Source organism: Poecilia latipinna, unplaced genomic scaffold (assembly GCF_001443285.1).
Source record: "Poecilia latipinna isolate Pla-1442-1.1 unplaced genomic scaffold, P_latipinna-1.0 Scaffold73, whole genome shotgun sequence".
NCBI lineage: Eukaryota > Metazoa > Chordata > Actinopteri > Cyprinodontiformes > Poeciliidae > Poecilia > Poecilia latipinna.
In genome coordinates, this window is record NW_015112689.1 from 363267 (window position 1) to 376290 (window position 13024).

The 13024-nt window shown below is 40.0% G+C and overlaps 1 protein-coding gene across 1 annotated transcript in view; it reads right to left on the reverse strand.

Moving 5' to 3' along the window:
* Positions 1–9916: 9916 nt before the first annotated feature.
* crip1 (cysteine-rich protein 1) overlaps positions 9917–13024 on the reverse strand; it is a 10358-nt gene continuing 7250 nt past the window's right edge. Inside the window, exons 2-5 of the mRNA XM_015016580.1 lie at positions 10983–11077; positions 10528–10585; positions 10313–10357; positions 9917–10168 (exon numbers count right to left, since the gene is read on the reverse strand). Of these exons, the coding sequence (XP_014872066.1) occupies positions 10317–10357; positions 10528–10585; positions 10983–11077 (194 nt within the window). The 3' untranslated portion in view covers positions 9917–10168; positions 10313–10316. The remainder of the gene's footprint in view (positions 10169–10312; positions 10358–10527; positions 10586–10982; positions 11078–13024) is intronic.

Sequence of the window (13024 nt, forward strand, 5' to 3'; positions counted from 1 at the left end):
CTTCTCTTTTCTCTTTTTTTGTGTTTCTGCCTTTTTTTTTTTTTTTTTTTTTTTTTTTGTTTCAGAGCTGGAACGTGATCATTTGGATAAAATTTGAAATACATAGCAGATAACTATTTTTAATATATTTTAAAGGTCCTAATTTATTCAGTATACTAGCTAACACAGTGAACCAATGTCATCTTTTAAAATTAGTTTTTGGTTTTTGTGCTATTATGCAACAAGTTACATAATAAAAATAACTTCAACAGCTGCTGTATTTCAAAAAAGAAAAACCCAAGTATCTGATTGGTTAACCTGCACAGAGCTGCTGACCAATCAGCCGTCCTGTATCATGTTTTGACCCGCCTGCTGAGTCATGGCCATTAAAAACAGAATGCTATTTTTTTTTTAATTGTAGCGTAAAAGTAGCATGATTCTTCTGTTTACAGTTGACGTGTGGATTAAAATATTTTAGTCGTTTCTGAACAAATGCTGCTGATAAAGGTCACTCTTCTACTTCATAAACTCAAGGATTTATATTTGATATGGTAAAAGTCAGAAAATTGACACTAAGGCACTCAATGCAGTCTCTTTTCATCAATGCAAAATATGAAAAAAAAAAAAAAAAGATTTTAGGCACAGTTAGCACATGGTGGTGAGATGAAAAAATTATTTCACTGTATGTTTTTTTTTATTACTATTTTCTGACTTTATTTCACTTTAGAAGTACTGAAGGGCTGTGAGAGTCTGGGCGAAATTTAAATGTCAATGTGATTCAGACTGATCGCAACAAAGAGAGGCAGATGTGCTTGTAATCAATGTCTTGTTGTGGTAGCAACCATTACCTCGTTGGGGGAAGAAAAAAAACAAAAGACGCTCGACAATCAGAGGTTTCATTAAAACAGCCGCCCATAAAATTGTTGCCAAGAAAATCATGAAGGAAACAATAGTTCTCCAGATCATCATGAAATTCAACGTGAGATTGTTGGTGTCGACCAATAAGGTAAAAAAAAAAAAAAAGATAGAGAGAAAGGGTGGGTGAAAAAAAATCAGTCCTTGAACAATATCTCATTCTGATTTTTTTTTTCAGTCAGTTTTTTCATAAAAAAAAAAAAAACCTAATTAGAAAATGTAAGAGATAACCTCCTCCAGCTGGACTGTTTCCTCAAGAAGACTGTGCTGCAGAATCACCTCTTAATAAACTTTAAACTTAATAAGTATATTGAAGCGTCCTTTAATTTGTTAGGAATATCTGTAACAACTTATATATGAGTGTTACCAGCCCTGTGCTATGTCGGCTCCTCGTCCAAAGTGTGTTTCTTTATCTGCCCAAGAATTGTGACTAGATTGAAACAATACTATAATTTAAAAAAAAGAGCCTGCCAAAATGTCTCTATAAGAATTTTTAAAAAATAACTGACCATGTAATTTTTAATACATGTATCTTTTAATGTATTAATGTATTATCAGTAGTTTTCCCCAGTGTTAGCAAAATGCTTTATTATGTTTACGGGGTAAGTATTTTTAAATTAAAAAGTAAGTTGCTGTGGATCTCCATTTTTCCCTTGAGAAATGGGGGGGGGAAAAAGCAAAAAAAAAACTTGTGTATGTGTGTTTTACAAAGTTTGACCAAAATATTTAACTGAGACACAAAAGCATAGATAGTTGATGATATCTGCATTGTAAATTGGCATTATGCTAAAATCTGATATTTGTCTGTTAAAATGAAATCATGATTAAAAACTGCACCTCTTGATTGAATTCATTACATTTTATTTTACCTGCTATTAGATGTTATAAGCAGTCTTCTGAATCTAATCGAATCTCAAACAAATAGTTATGTAAATACACACAAGGTATGCTGCGGGCCTCTCTGCTGGCCCCGCCCCTGCCAAGAAACACAGATGATTGAAGAGTCCAGAAATCCAGACACAGATTATTGTCATTGGCCATCTGTGTGTTTTCCTGGATGATAGAGCTCCCTTGTTGCAAAGCATCACAGTAATAAAAAAAAAAAATGTACTTGATATTGCTGCAGATGAGCCAAAAGCTGCTGGCAACTACTGTTACTACTCAAACACTGGCCTTGTAAAACCTTCAGAGTAGTTTTACTTGTTTTAAAGTACAGCATAGAAACATATATTCATATGATAAAATAATGCAAAAATAATAGATCACCTGTGTCCTTGTCCTGTGACTGAAACAGGTGTAAACTGTAGACGGCACTGGAACAGCAGGGGGCGGTGTTGTCCCAGAATTGGTCTGCAGAAGAAGCGGCGTGTGCGTTAGCTTTAGCTGCCCGGACCAGACTTTAGAAACCGCTTACAGGGGCAGAAGCCCAGGGGTCCAAGTTTTGAGAGGCTAAAAGACTTTAATTTTCTCTTGCTTTTTTTAATTTTATTTTCGGAATGAATGCATAGTTTGTAAACATTGCACCTTACTTAAAGCTCATAGGCCCATATCAGGTGAGTTGTGTTAATATTTTGAGATTTTTATTTAGGTAAACAATGCTCAAGTAGGCTATTTGAAAATTATGAAGTTAAGAGTACATTGTCTGGGAAACAACACTGCGCTACTGGCCAGGAGACATATTGAACCTACTTTGCATTAATTCATACCCATTCATTTATAGGACTACCTAATAATGTTGTGTATAAAGAATTATTATTATTATTTTTTTTTTTCTGTGGAAAGATAGGGAAGCCCCACAGCCTTCTAAAACAGAAAACCGGCCCTGACCATGACCCACATGCTGGTTGGCAAAGTATCTGAAGACTCAAACAGATCTCAAATAAGTTACAAAATGTTTGACTTGTTACATGTATCAACAGATGCTTGAATGATCCATGTGAGAGTTCATAAATGTAGCTATTTTTGTCCTGGAAAATAAAAATAAAAAAGTCGATTTGTTTGGCAATGTCTAAATTTTCTCTCAACTGGGACAAAAGGCTTTTGCTGACTTAACTCTTGTTTTTTGCAATGCATTATAAACTTGAAAACACTTCTGGGAGATTAAACATCTTTGGCTTTCCAAATGAATTTAGTGGAAATCCTGATCTTATCAAGCATCCTTACATAGTATGGCTGTTTTTTTTGTGTGTTTTTTTTTTTTTTGCATAGCGTGAAAAATTACTCTTTTGCTTAAAGTTCAGACCAAAGATCGTATCAAGCTCGGTTTCCCTGTGGAGCTAGGAAATATTCAGACTCGTTCTTCTCAGTATGAACCTACTGTTCTCGTTGGAATCGTCCTCCCGCTCTCATAAACGTCTCTTTATTGTTTCTGCTCTATTTTCATTTATTCTTTCCACCTTTTTTCCTCTACGGTCCCTGGTGTGCTTTTCAAACTGTTGTGAGCAAAAACCTGCAGTGACAAAAAAAGAAAGAAGAAGAAAACCCACATTTTTCACCGCTTTCACGTTTACGATTATGACATCGGAGGGTGGTTAGGCAATAACTGTGGAGCAGCGGGATCTGGCAGTGTCGGATCAAATGATGACAAGAGCTGCTTACTTCTCCCTCTGGCACCACAGCGAGCAGCAGTAAAATCTGGGAAAGGCAAACAGGAACAGCATGCGGCTCAGATGTGTCCTCGCGTTCTGTTTTCGCCAGATCCAACCCGTGGGAGCAGGAGGAGGAGGAGGAGGACAGCATGAAGGAGGAGGAGGAAGACATAATATGTGAGAAGGGAGGCGAGGCATGCACAAGAACTTAATCTGGTGATTTCTGGAGAAAATTAGAGATCAGAGTGATGTCTGGGAAAGTTTAATGAAAGAGAACGTACAAAAGTTCTTGCATCTCTGTATGAAAATTGACGTTTAAACATTAGATTTAAAAGGCACCTTTTAGAGATCCCTCTGATCTTACTGAACTCTGTCATCAGCGCTGATATTGTGGAGTTTCCCCTTGTGCAACTCGAGGGAAATGGCACGTTGTTTATAAGAGTCATTGTGCAGTTTAACAGCCACCCCCCCAAAGCCTCAGACAATACTAGTCTTAAGAAACCTGAAGAGGGTGGCCAGGTACAGTGTGTGAACACAAGGGTGTGTGGGAGTTCAGAGAGAAGATATGACTGCAAATGAGTCCCAAGCGGCTTCGGTCGTTAAGCTGAGACCTGATATGAGTCTGACTGCGCTCTGCTCCCATCCATCAGGAGGTGAGGTGTACGACGACGATCCTCAGCCAAATCTTCTGTCAGATTTTTGACAAAATGTGGAGAGTAAATCCGATGCTTTCGCTTGACTTGAACTGCTGCCGTTTTCCCCTTAAACCCAAATGCGGTTGGGACAGAATTTGGTTTGTTTTTACATCTAGACAAAAACATCAGACTTGAATCCTACACCACAAGTGCCAACAAGTAGTCATCTTCAAGCTTCACTGAAAGTCTCCTATGGTTTGACACAGGAAAGTGTAAGATGGTAAATTTGTCCTGTGCGTTGACGTTAAAGTCGCTGTGTTGTGTTTATTAGTTTAATTCTCACTAGAGAATGAGTTTAAGATGAAACTGTTAAACTTTTTACCTGCTTTTTCTTCTCCTTGTTTTCCAACAGCTTCAGTATTTCCATTAAACTATATTTAGCTACTAAGGCAGTTAAAAAAAAACAAAAAAACGTTATCGCTCAAGTCTAGAGACGAGTGAGCGGAGTAAAGGAAACGAGTGAAACCCCTATCGATGCCAGTTGTTTAATTGCGGTCTTGGTGTGAGGCCCCTTTAATCCTGGAGCTGCTTAATAGAGGAAAAACACGCCTGCCAGACTCATGCGTGGCCTGCAGGGTAAACGTGGGAGAAACCCCAACCGTCGCACGACGATGTTTACTTTTATGTACTTCGTTTTAAAAATGCATTTCTTTTCAAAGTTCAGGGCCATATCCTCCTCATCAGGAGCCCCACTGCAGATGCTTCCTCCTGGCTTTTGGGTGGTTCTTTACGCTCCCCTCTTCTCTGCGACTGTTTGCAGGAAGCCGCCCGCCGCACAAACAAGTTTTCATGGCACAAGCTCAACTTTTCTCTGTACACATGTTCTGGATCTTTATCAACAGTTGCAACGCCAGAGGGCCTATTTATAGTCACGTGGCATTTATAAATCTGGTGAATCCTGCAGCATTAATCGACCCCAGACCGAGTTCTGGTAAACGAGACGGGAGAGTGGAGACGTGGAAAAAGTTGAAGTTGAGACGTTGGGCAGCTTGACTGACGATCAAGGGGTAAAAAATGTGAAGTCAGAGTCGAAGGCTTTAGAAACGAAGAGCACAGATGTTCATCCTACCAGGACAGCTGGACTTTATTTCCTCACAAACGTGTTTCGTATTCCTGCAGTTATTGCTACGAGTGAAGTCCAAAAACATCGAATACTGAGACATTGTTTGCGTTGCTTTCTAACAGATTTGTTTGGGTTTCCGGTAAATTGTTCAATGTCGCATCATACGTGGGAAAAACTTTTCCAAATGAATTTGCGTCGTCCTCAGTCTTTTACATTTAAAAAACATGACACTTCGAAAATGGTGTGTATGTATCTGAGAGCTGCTGCTGGTAAATAAATGGCTGTAACATTCTATAGGAAGACATCAAATTTGTCTGAATTACTGCTAATCAACAAAAAGGCCCCACCTATCTTTATGAACGCCTTGAACTTCTTCACATTCACTGGCGTCTTATTCAGTAGATAAACACAAAATGGTGCGTAATGGTATTGTGGAAGGAATTTAATAAATGGCTTTCAACTTTTCCTTTAACAATCAAAAACGTGGTTGTACATTTGCAAACTCTACCAGGTTTTCTTCGGCGTTTGCCTTTTCCTATCAACTCCAAAGCACGAAGCTGCCACCCTGCTTCACCATGGTAGTGCTCATATTCAGTTTTTATGTTTTCTCCTCGTGTCGCAGTTTTTATTTAGGAATAAAAAAAACATCAGTTGTCTGTATTGTTCTATAACCTAGCTTTCCATTCTCCCTTTATACATCACAGGTTTTCGTGTTGTAGGTTTTCCATCAATGTTCTGTAGAAATCAATCATCTATTTACCAGTCATTTAAACGGAGTTGGACGCGCTGGCGTTTGTTTCCTTTCGTCATCCACCTATCTTTATGAACGCCAGTGACGTCACAACGAAATTTGCGGTTCTGACAAAACCTTTGCACAGGAACGGTGCGAAGGAGCAGGAGTGAAAAATCTCTTCTCACATCTACGTCGCAGTGGTTACTGATTACTTTTTGTATTGCACCGAGTGGAGACTGTGTGCATAATTTCCTCTTCGGATCTATCTTTCACACTAACAGGTTGAGCGACATACCACCAATATTACTTCTGCTCATTCGCTTCATAAGATGGAAGTGCTCTCTGCGGAAAAAAAACAAACAGATGTTCATTGGAATATTATTGGATAGGAGAGACGTGTGTGTGTGTGAGTGTGGGTGTGTGAGTGGGTGTGGGTGTTTTCACTGGTTCATATCAAAACTGACAGGGTGGAGTTCATGACCTCACACATCTGAAATGGTTTAAAGGATACAAAATACCTTTGGCTCATTTTTCTTTTTTTTAAATGCAAAGAAATGCTTAGAAAACATCCTGTCGTGAAACATGGATTTATAATAATAATTTGCCATTACCGTCATAGTTACCGTGCTGTTTACCTTCACTTTCATTGGGGGGGATTTCAACATGTCATTCATATGCAATACACTTCATTTCTCCTTTTCAGTCACACAGGAAGCAGCGGCCTCTGGTCCGTTGTCGCTCTGTCTCAACCACAAAGTTCTGGTTGAAAAAATGTTTTGTTTTTGGAGAAAGACATGCATAATGGTGAAGTGGAATCAAAATGATACTTGTTTTCAGTTTTGCATACATGTACAAAGGAAGTTAAAATCAAGTTCAACCAACTGTCTTCAGAAATCACCTAATTTCTCATCTTTGTGACTGATTGCAATTATCCATTTCACCACCAGGAGGCGCCAAAGTCAGAAATCTGGCACAGGTAATTCATGCAAGTACAATAATGTTACTTATGCGTTACTTTTTTTTTTTTACTGTTTCTGTATGTACAAGAAATAAAATATAAACTAATCCTTGATAATTTTATTATTATTATTATTATTATTATTATTATTATTATTTTATTTTCGGCACAAAAGTCCACATAATTTATTAGAACCTTACGAGTTGAACCAACATTAAAGTACAAGTAAACATCTCAAAAGAGCGCATATTTGTCCATTTTTCTTTGCAAAAGTAGTTCAAGCCCAGTCATAGTGGAACACCGTTTGTTTTTTAAAAGAAAAAAAAAGTTTCAGGTCTGGACTTTGACTGGACCACATAGCTGTTGCTGCATGTTTACTGTCGTTCTCCTGCAGGAATGTGAACATCTGCCTCAGTCTACTGCTTATAGGTTGTTTTTGTTTTGTTTGTTTGTTTTTTCCAAGATTGTCCATCCATCTTTCCATGTTGCTTGAGAAAATTGTCCCCACAGCATGATGGCGCCACCACCATGTTTTGTTTTGTTATGGACATGACTCCTTCAGGGCATAGTGCAGCATAATTTTCCTGCCACACACAGCCTTGTACATTCAGAAATGTTCATCTCGGTCTCGTTTGACTTTTTTGGGAATAAGTTATACAAATCTTGCAAGCAGTTGCACTTTGCTTTATTTAGGCGTGTCAGAGTAAAGTGGGTTGAAAACACGCTTCACTTTTCACAATTTTGTGTTTCACATAACACCCAGCACAACATGATAAAAGTCTGTGACTGAAATCTGGGGGGTGAACAGGTTCAAGGGATGGGAAGACGTTTGTGAAGCGCAGCAATATGTTTTTCATTTGTAACTTTAAGGACTTAAGCCAGACTCCTATCCATCTGGAGCCTTTGCATCCTCACCTTTTGCGCTCCTCTGGACTATTTGGCCACCCATGTATAATTAATGGCACCTGTGAAACCCTTATTTTCCATCCATTAATGGAGTCTGAATTTACAGCCTCATGACTTTGAGGGTCCTTGATTCACGCTGACTCAGCAACGTCAGCTTCCTCTTCCTCCTCTTCTACCTCGACTGAATAGAGAGCAGTTAATTTTAAGTGCAGTGGAAGTGCAGCAATAGGACTTTGTGGTGGTGCTTTCTGCTCGCATGATGCTTTCATTATGATCGTGCCTGGAAATTAATACACCCCCCATCCCTCCCAGTTTAATACTTTAGGCTTCCAGATCCATGAATCAAAGCGGCGGGCCAGACACAGTTCTGGCGCCTCGCTGTACGTTTCTTGGATTTCCGTCTTGTAATTGTCATGTGTTTACACTTCAAGCTTCCAGAATCGCATATCGGGTTCGGGATCGAGCTGGGGAGGTGTGCCCATCCTGCGGGGCTCACGCAAACAGCTGGACGCATCGCTCGCGTGACCAACAAGGTGCGGGATATATCGTGTGCAAAATGATGTGCGCGCGAGCGATCAGGATCCAGGGATCTGAACATACGTCACTGCGCCGTGTCCGAGGAAGATGAATTGTCTTGTTTTTAATGCTTTGTGGAGAAGCAATGGCAATTTCGCACTAAATTTCGCAATTTGAATCAATTTGAGCGTTATTTAGATAATTAATAGTGGAAACAGCTCTATGGGCTTTTTTTAGTTGATGAATGCTACAAAAAGTTGAATCTAGATGACGTGTTGGTGCCAAACGTCCTCCTGAATGTTTCCATCAGTGTCCTTTGTGGAGGCTCCTTCTGGCACAGGGAGCGTCTTTGTTGCGCAGGAGAGGGTGACAGTCAGCCAGTCTGACAGACAGACAAATGGGCTGTGTGTTGGGGCTTGTTTGCGCTGGTTGCCATAGCAGCGGGCGGACAAAACAGGCGGGAGCATATAGTGCTACATGACTGAGTGCAGCCGTGCAGAGAGCAAACTGCTTTGCGGAAAGACAAGCAGAGGAAGATACAGATGGAACTGCGCAGATACTCAAAATAATGTGATTTTTTTTTATCCACAACTTGAACAGCCTTGAACTTCAACGCCATTTGCACCTGAGGTGGAACCATCAACCCTGAGTTTGGAAATGATAGTTCCACTAAAGTCTCTGTTGCATTGCACGGTGATTTTCTTAGTCATTTTTTGTCTTTTACCTTTTGGGAAATCACCCCCGTTAGAAGTGCTTAGTATTATTTGAGGCCTTTGTTTCACGTCATGTGTTCATTCTTCTATACAGTAGTATATATATATTTTTTTTAAAGAATGACAATCATTTGAAACGGGAAACCTTCTGAATTAGGGCGGAGACAACATCAGGCTAAGTTCGGGGAGAGCTATTGTAAAATAAAGCTTCTATTATTTTAAAACACCACAGACTTACTTTAGTCTTAGCGTTTAGATCACTGTAAAAAAAAAGTCTCCAAGTTACGGTAACATTAGTAATCACGGTAGTATTTGTACCGTATTTATACGGTAAAATTTGGGCAACTACAGCTGCCGGTATTCTACCATAAATTAGAGACGTTTTTGTTGTTGTTTTTTTTAAACTGTACAATTACTGCAGCTAGTATTATAAACACAACAGCCTGCAATTGCATTCCCTGGAAATCCCCAGATTCTTGCCTTGACTCAATATGACCAAATTTAGCAAGTCTTATGAGAGACGATTGGAAGCTCAAAAGTAATTTTGTTCTCTTGAAACCTTGAACCTGCTTCTTTTGTGATTAAAACTCCACAAAAATAAACAAATTCTCAATGTTTTTTGTATATTTGGGTCAACTGAAGCAAACGTGAAAGGCAGGATATAAGCCTAGCGCTGGTCTTGCCCATTCAAGGTTCTGACAAACTAGTTTTCAAGAAAATGAAGACAAAGTAATTTCTATGACATTTCTCAACTACATTTGTTATTTGATAAAGTAAAACTTTGCTCTAGTGGTAAAACACTCATGAGTTTCTCACAAAACCGCCACAAAATAAAGGAATATCAAAGACACAAATTCCATAAAATGTTTAATTAGACAAGCTGAAGCCAAAGAGCGATGTCCCTATAACTAAACAACAAAATGATAAAATAAAGAAAATGGTCCAAAACATGTAGAACTAAAAACAAAAAAACAAAAGCAAATGCATTCAAATTATTTCCTGCATTGGAAGCAGATGATTTGTTTAGAGGTTTGCTATCGTCTGAGAGGTTTGGTTTCTTCAATCTTGTTCCCGCAAAGCTTTTTCTCTGCGACGCCTCGCCCTGCAGATGAAGTGAAAAAAAAAAAACAACAACAAAAAAAGCTCAGGTCAAACAGTCCAAAGTGCAAAGATGGATTTGCTTGCAGTCTAGTCTAATGTAAATAACATAAAAATGTGTGACAAAACAAAAACATCGAGACGGTACCTGTCTATTTGTAGGTGTGGCTTTCAGCTCCACCACGTCCGAATCCTGAAATGCCGAAAGAAATGCGCAATTTAGGTTTAAAAGTAGAATTAAAATGGAACCTTGTGTTAAAATCAACGCACTCCTTAGCTTTCTGACAGATACTACCTACCATTTATGTATTTTATTGACATGTTTCTGTTGAGAGTTCAGGAAGTGACGAGATCACGGCTTACCTTTAGGTCCAAACATTGCAGCGTAGCAGGGGTTGTTACAGTACGGCTTGCCTTCATGCTGTGGGAGGAGAAAAGAGGTTAAAAGACTTTTTTTTTTATCATGGAAAGATGAGGCTAACGCAAAGTAGATGGAAACAAGTGAGTCAGAAACTTGCTTCATTTGCTATTTGCACCAAACAGGCTGAAGTCGAGTTCTGATATTTTTTTAGGTCTAACTTGCTGATATCAGCTTTGACCAAATCCATTTTTCTCCTAAATGTGTTGCAGATTTTAGTATATGCAAATAAAAAAATCATGTTTTTCAGTTTCTGACCACCCAGTCAGAGGTCATAGAGCAAAGAAAATTGGCAGACTCCAATCTCTGACCTGTTCATTTAACAGCAGTTCGATTATTTGCAACATTCAGCACTTTCCCCCCCCACCCCTATCAAGGTTGTGTAATTTGGCCGTTCTACCTCTGCATGTGAGCCAGCCGACAGCGTCTTGTTGCACTTCTCGCACTTCAGACATGGCCTGTGCCAGTCCTTCCCCAGTGACGTCACCCTCTCAGCTGCAAAACACACAAACGGACAAATGATTAACACCAGTAGCAGTCCAACCTTTACCATAAAGATCAGTTACTGTTGTCTGGGAAGGAGATGTAAGCCAGAGAGTCATGCTGCAGGGCACATGAGCTCCTGGAGCTGGGAGTCGTTTTAGTCCCATGTCCGCTTAAAACCACAAAGATACACTGGTTGCAGATTAGTTTGGAAACACTGCTGGGTGTGGTTGAGGGAATAGAATAAAAAAAGGACTGAATGTCCCAGAGGGAATCCGTCCTCCTTGTGCCTCATAAACACAGATAAAGACTTTATCAGTTATGGACGATCTGTGCCAACCTCCACCCACCCAGGAGGACTGGAAGGGAGGCGAAGGGATATGACAGAGCAGCCTCGTGTTTTTAGAAGAAACGGAGCCGAAACGCAATTTTGAAACTCACGATGACGTGAGGGGAAGTGAGCCCAACAATTTGCATATGCTAACAAAGGGTGCGTTAGAGAGGGAGCCATCATAGGGCAGGAAATGAAGAAAGCGAAGAGGCAGGTTACTGAAAGTGAAGCACTAATGGTTTGATTCGGATGTAGAATCAAACCATTCGGATGGTCACGAAATCTTAATTTAAGATTTCAGAGTCATGAAAGGCTTGTCCAAAGTCCTTCCCAAAAAATGTTCATATATTTTCATAGTGTAATTTCTTTGTAGCAAACATCTAATGTAAAGTGAAATTGTGGCACCTTAATATCTACAAGGAATTTAAGTATAAAATATATGGGAGGACTGCGCTATGAGTCTGGTTGCCTTGTAACGTCATCGCAGATTTTCTTGCTTTAAAAGTTCAAAATTTTCCATTAAAGCTGTCTACGGCTGTTTGGAGCATAAAGCAACAGTCTTCCCCTTCCCCCACCTATTGCTGTGCATGTACTCACAGAGACAAATTAGCCTGCTTGGAAATATTTACAGTTATGTTCGAAAAAGGACGGCGGGAATCTCATGCCGGCCTAAGCTTTCTCTGGTCTGCCGTGCCAGAAAGCAAATCCTCTGATTCCCGGTGGCAAATGCATGAAAGAATGGGAAATAATTACAATAACAGGCAAAAGCCACTGGCTTCCAAACATGTCAGGAAGTGGATTATTTGTGCCCTAAGAATAGCCCACTGTGGCAACGGATTACAAGTAAGTCATGAAGAAACATGTGTAAGAGTCTCCAGGGTTGGGTCAGGCGCTCAGGTTTAAAAAAAAAAAAAAAAAAAAAAAAACATCCCGACTGGATGCGGTGTGGTTTTGGAGCAAAGGTTCGTACCCATTCAAATCACTGTTTAACCTCAAACAGCAAACCAGTAGGTCTGGTAAACGGCACGCCCGGCCCAAAGCGGTAAATACAAACGGGTCCGTTCTAATCGGCTGTTATCGTGCCCAAGTTATAGGCCTGATAAGGCTAACCTTGGTGTTTATACCTGATAATAATGAGGGTTAAATGAGGCGTGACAGATTGGAGGCTAATTATCCCCTCCGCTCCCGGCTGCCCGGAGCTTTGTGGCAGCCGTCCAGGACACACAAACACACAAGTCTCCCTGTAAAAACACCATGAGTGAGAGCTGGGAAAGATTAATGGAGCGACATTGTGACATTTTGTAGCGCAAACACTGTGAACGGACTTAAAGGGATACTAAGAAGATGTTAGGATCGTCCTTCCACTGGATAACTCCCTTGATGTTAATCCAGATTAGTTAGCCGGCTACATGCCAGGTGCAAAGACGACTTCTTCTGTCTTGAAGTTGTCCATGCTTCATCAAATTGTTATTAAAGACACTATTCTCTAGAGGTGTGCCGATCGATCGGTCACCGATCATTGGCTCTTTTACCGATACCAATCACCTACTTATCATTTCGCAGCCTGCCTGTGCAGCTGGTCTCCTCTTTCCTTCACTCTGCGCAAACGCGCAACAACAAATCTTAAG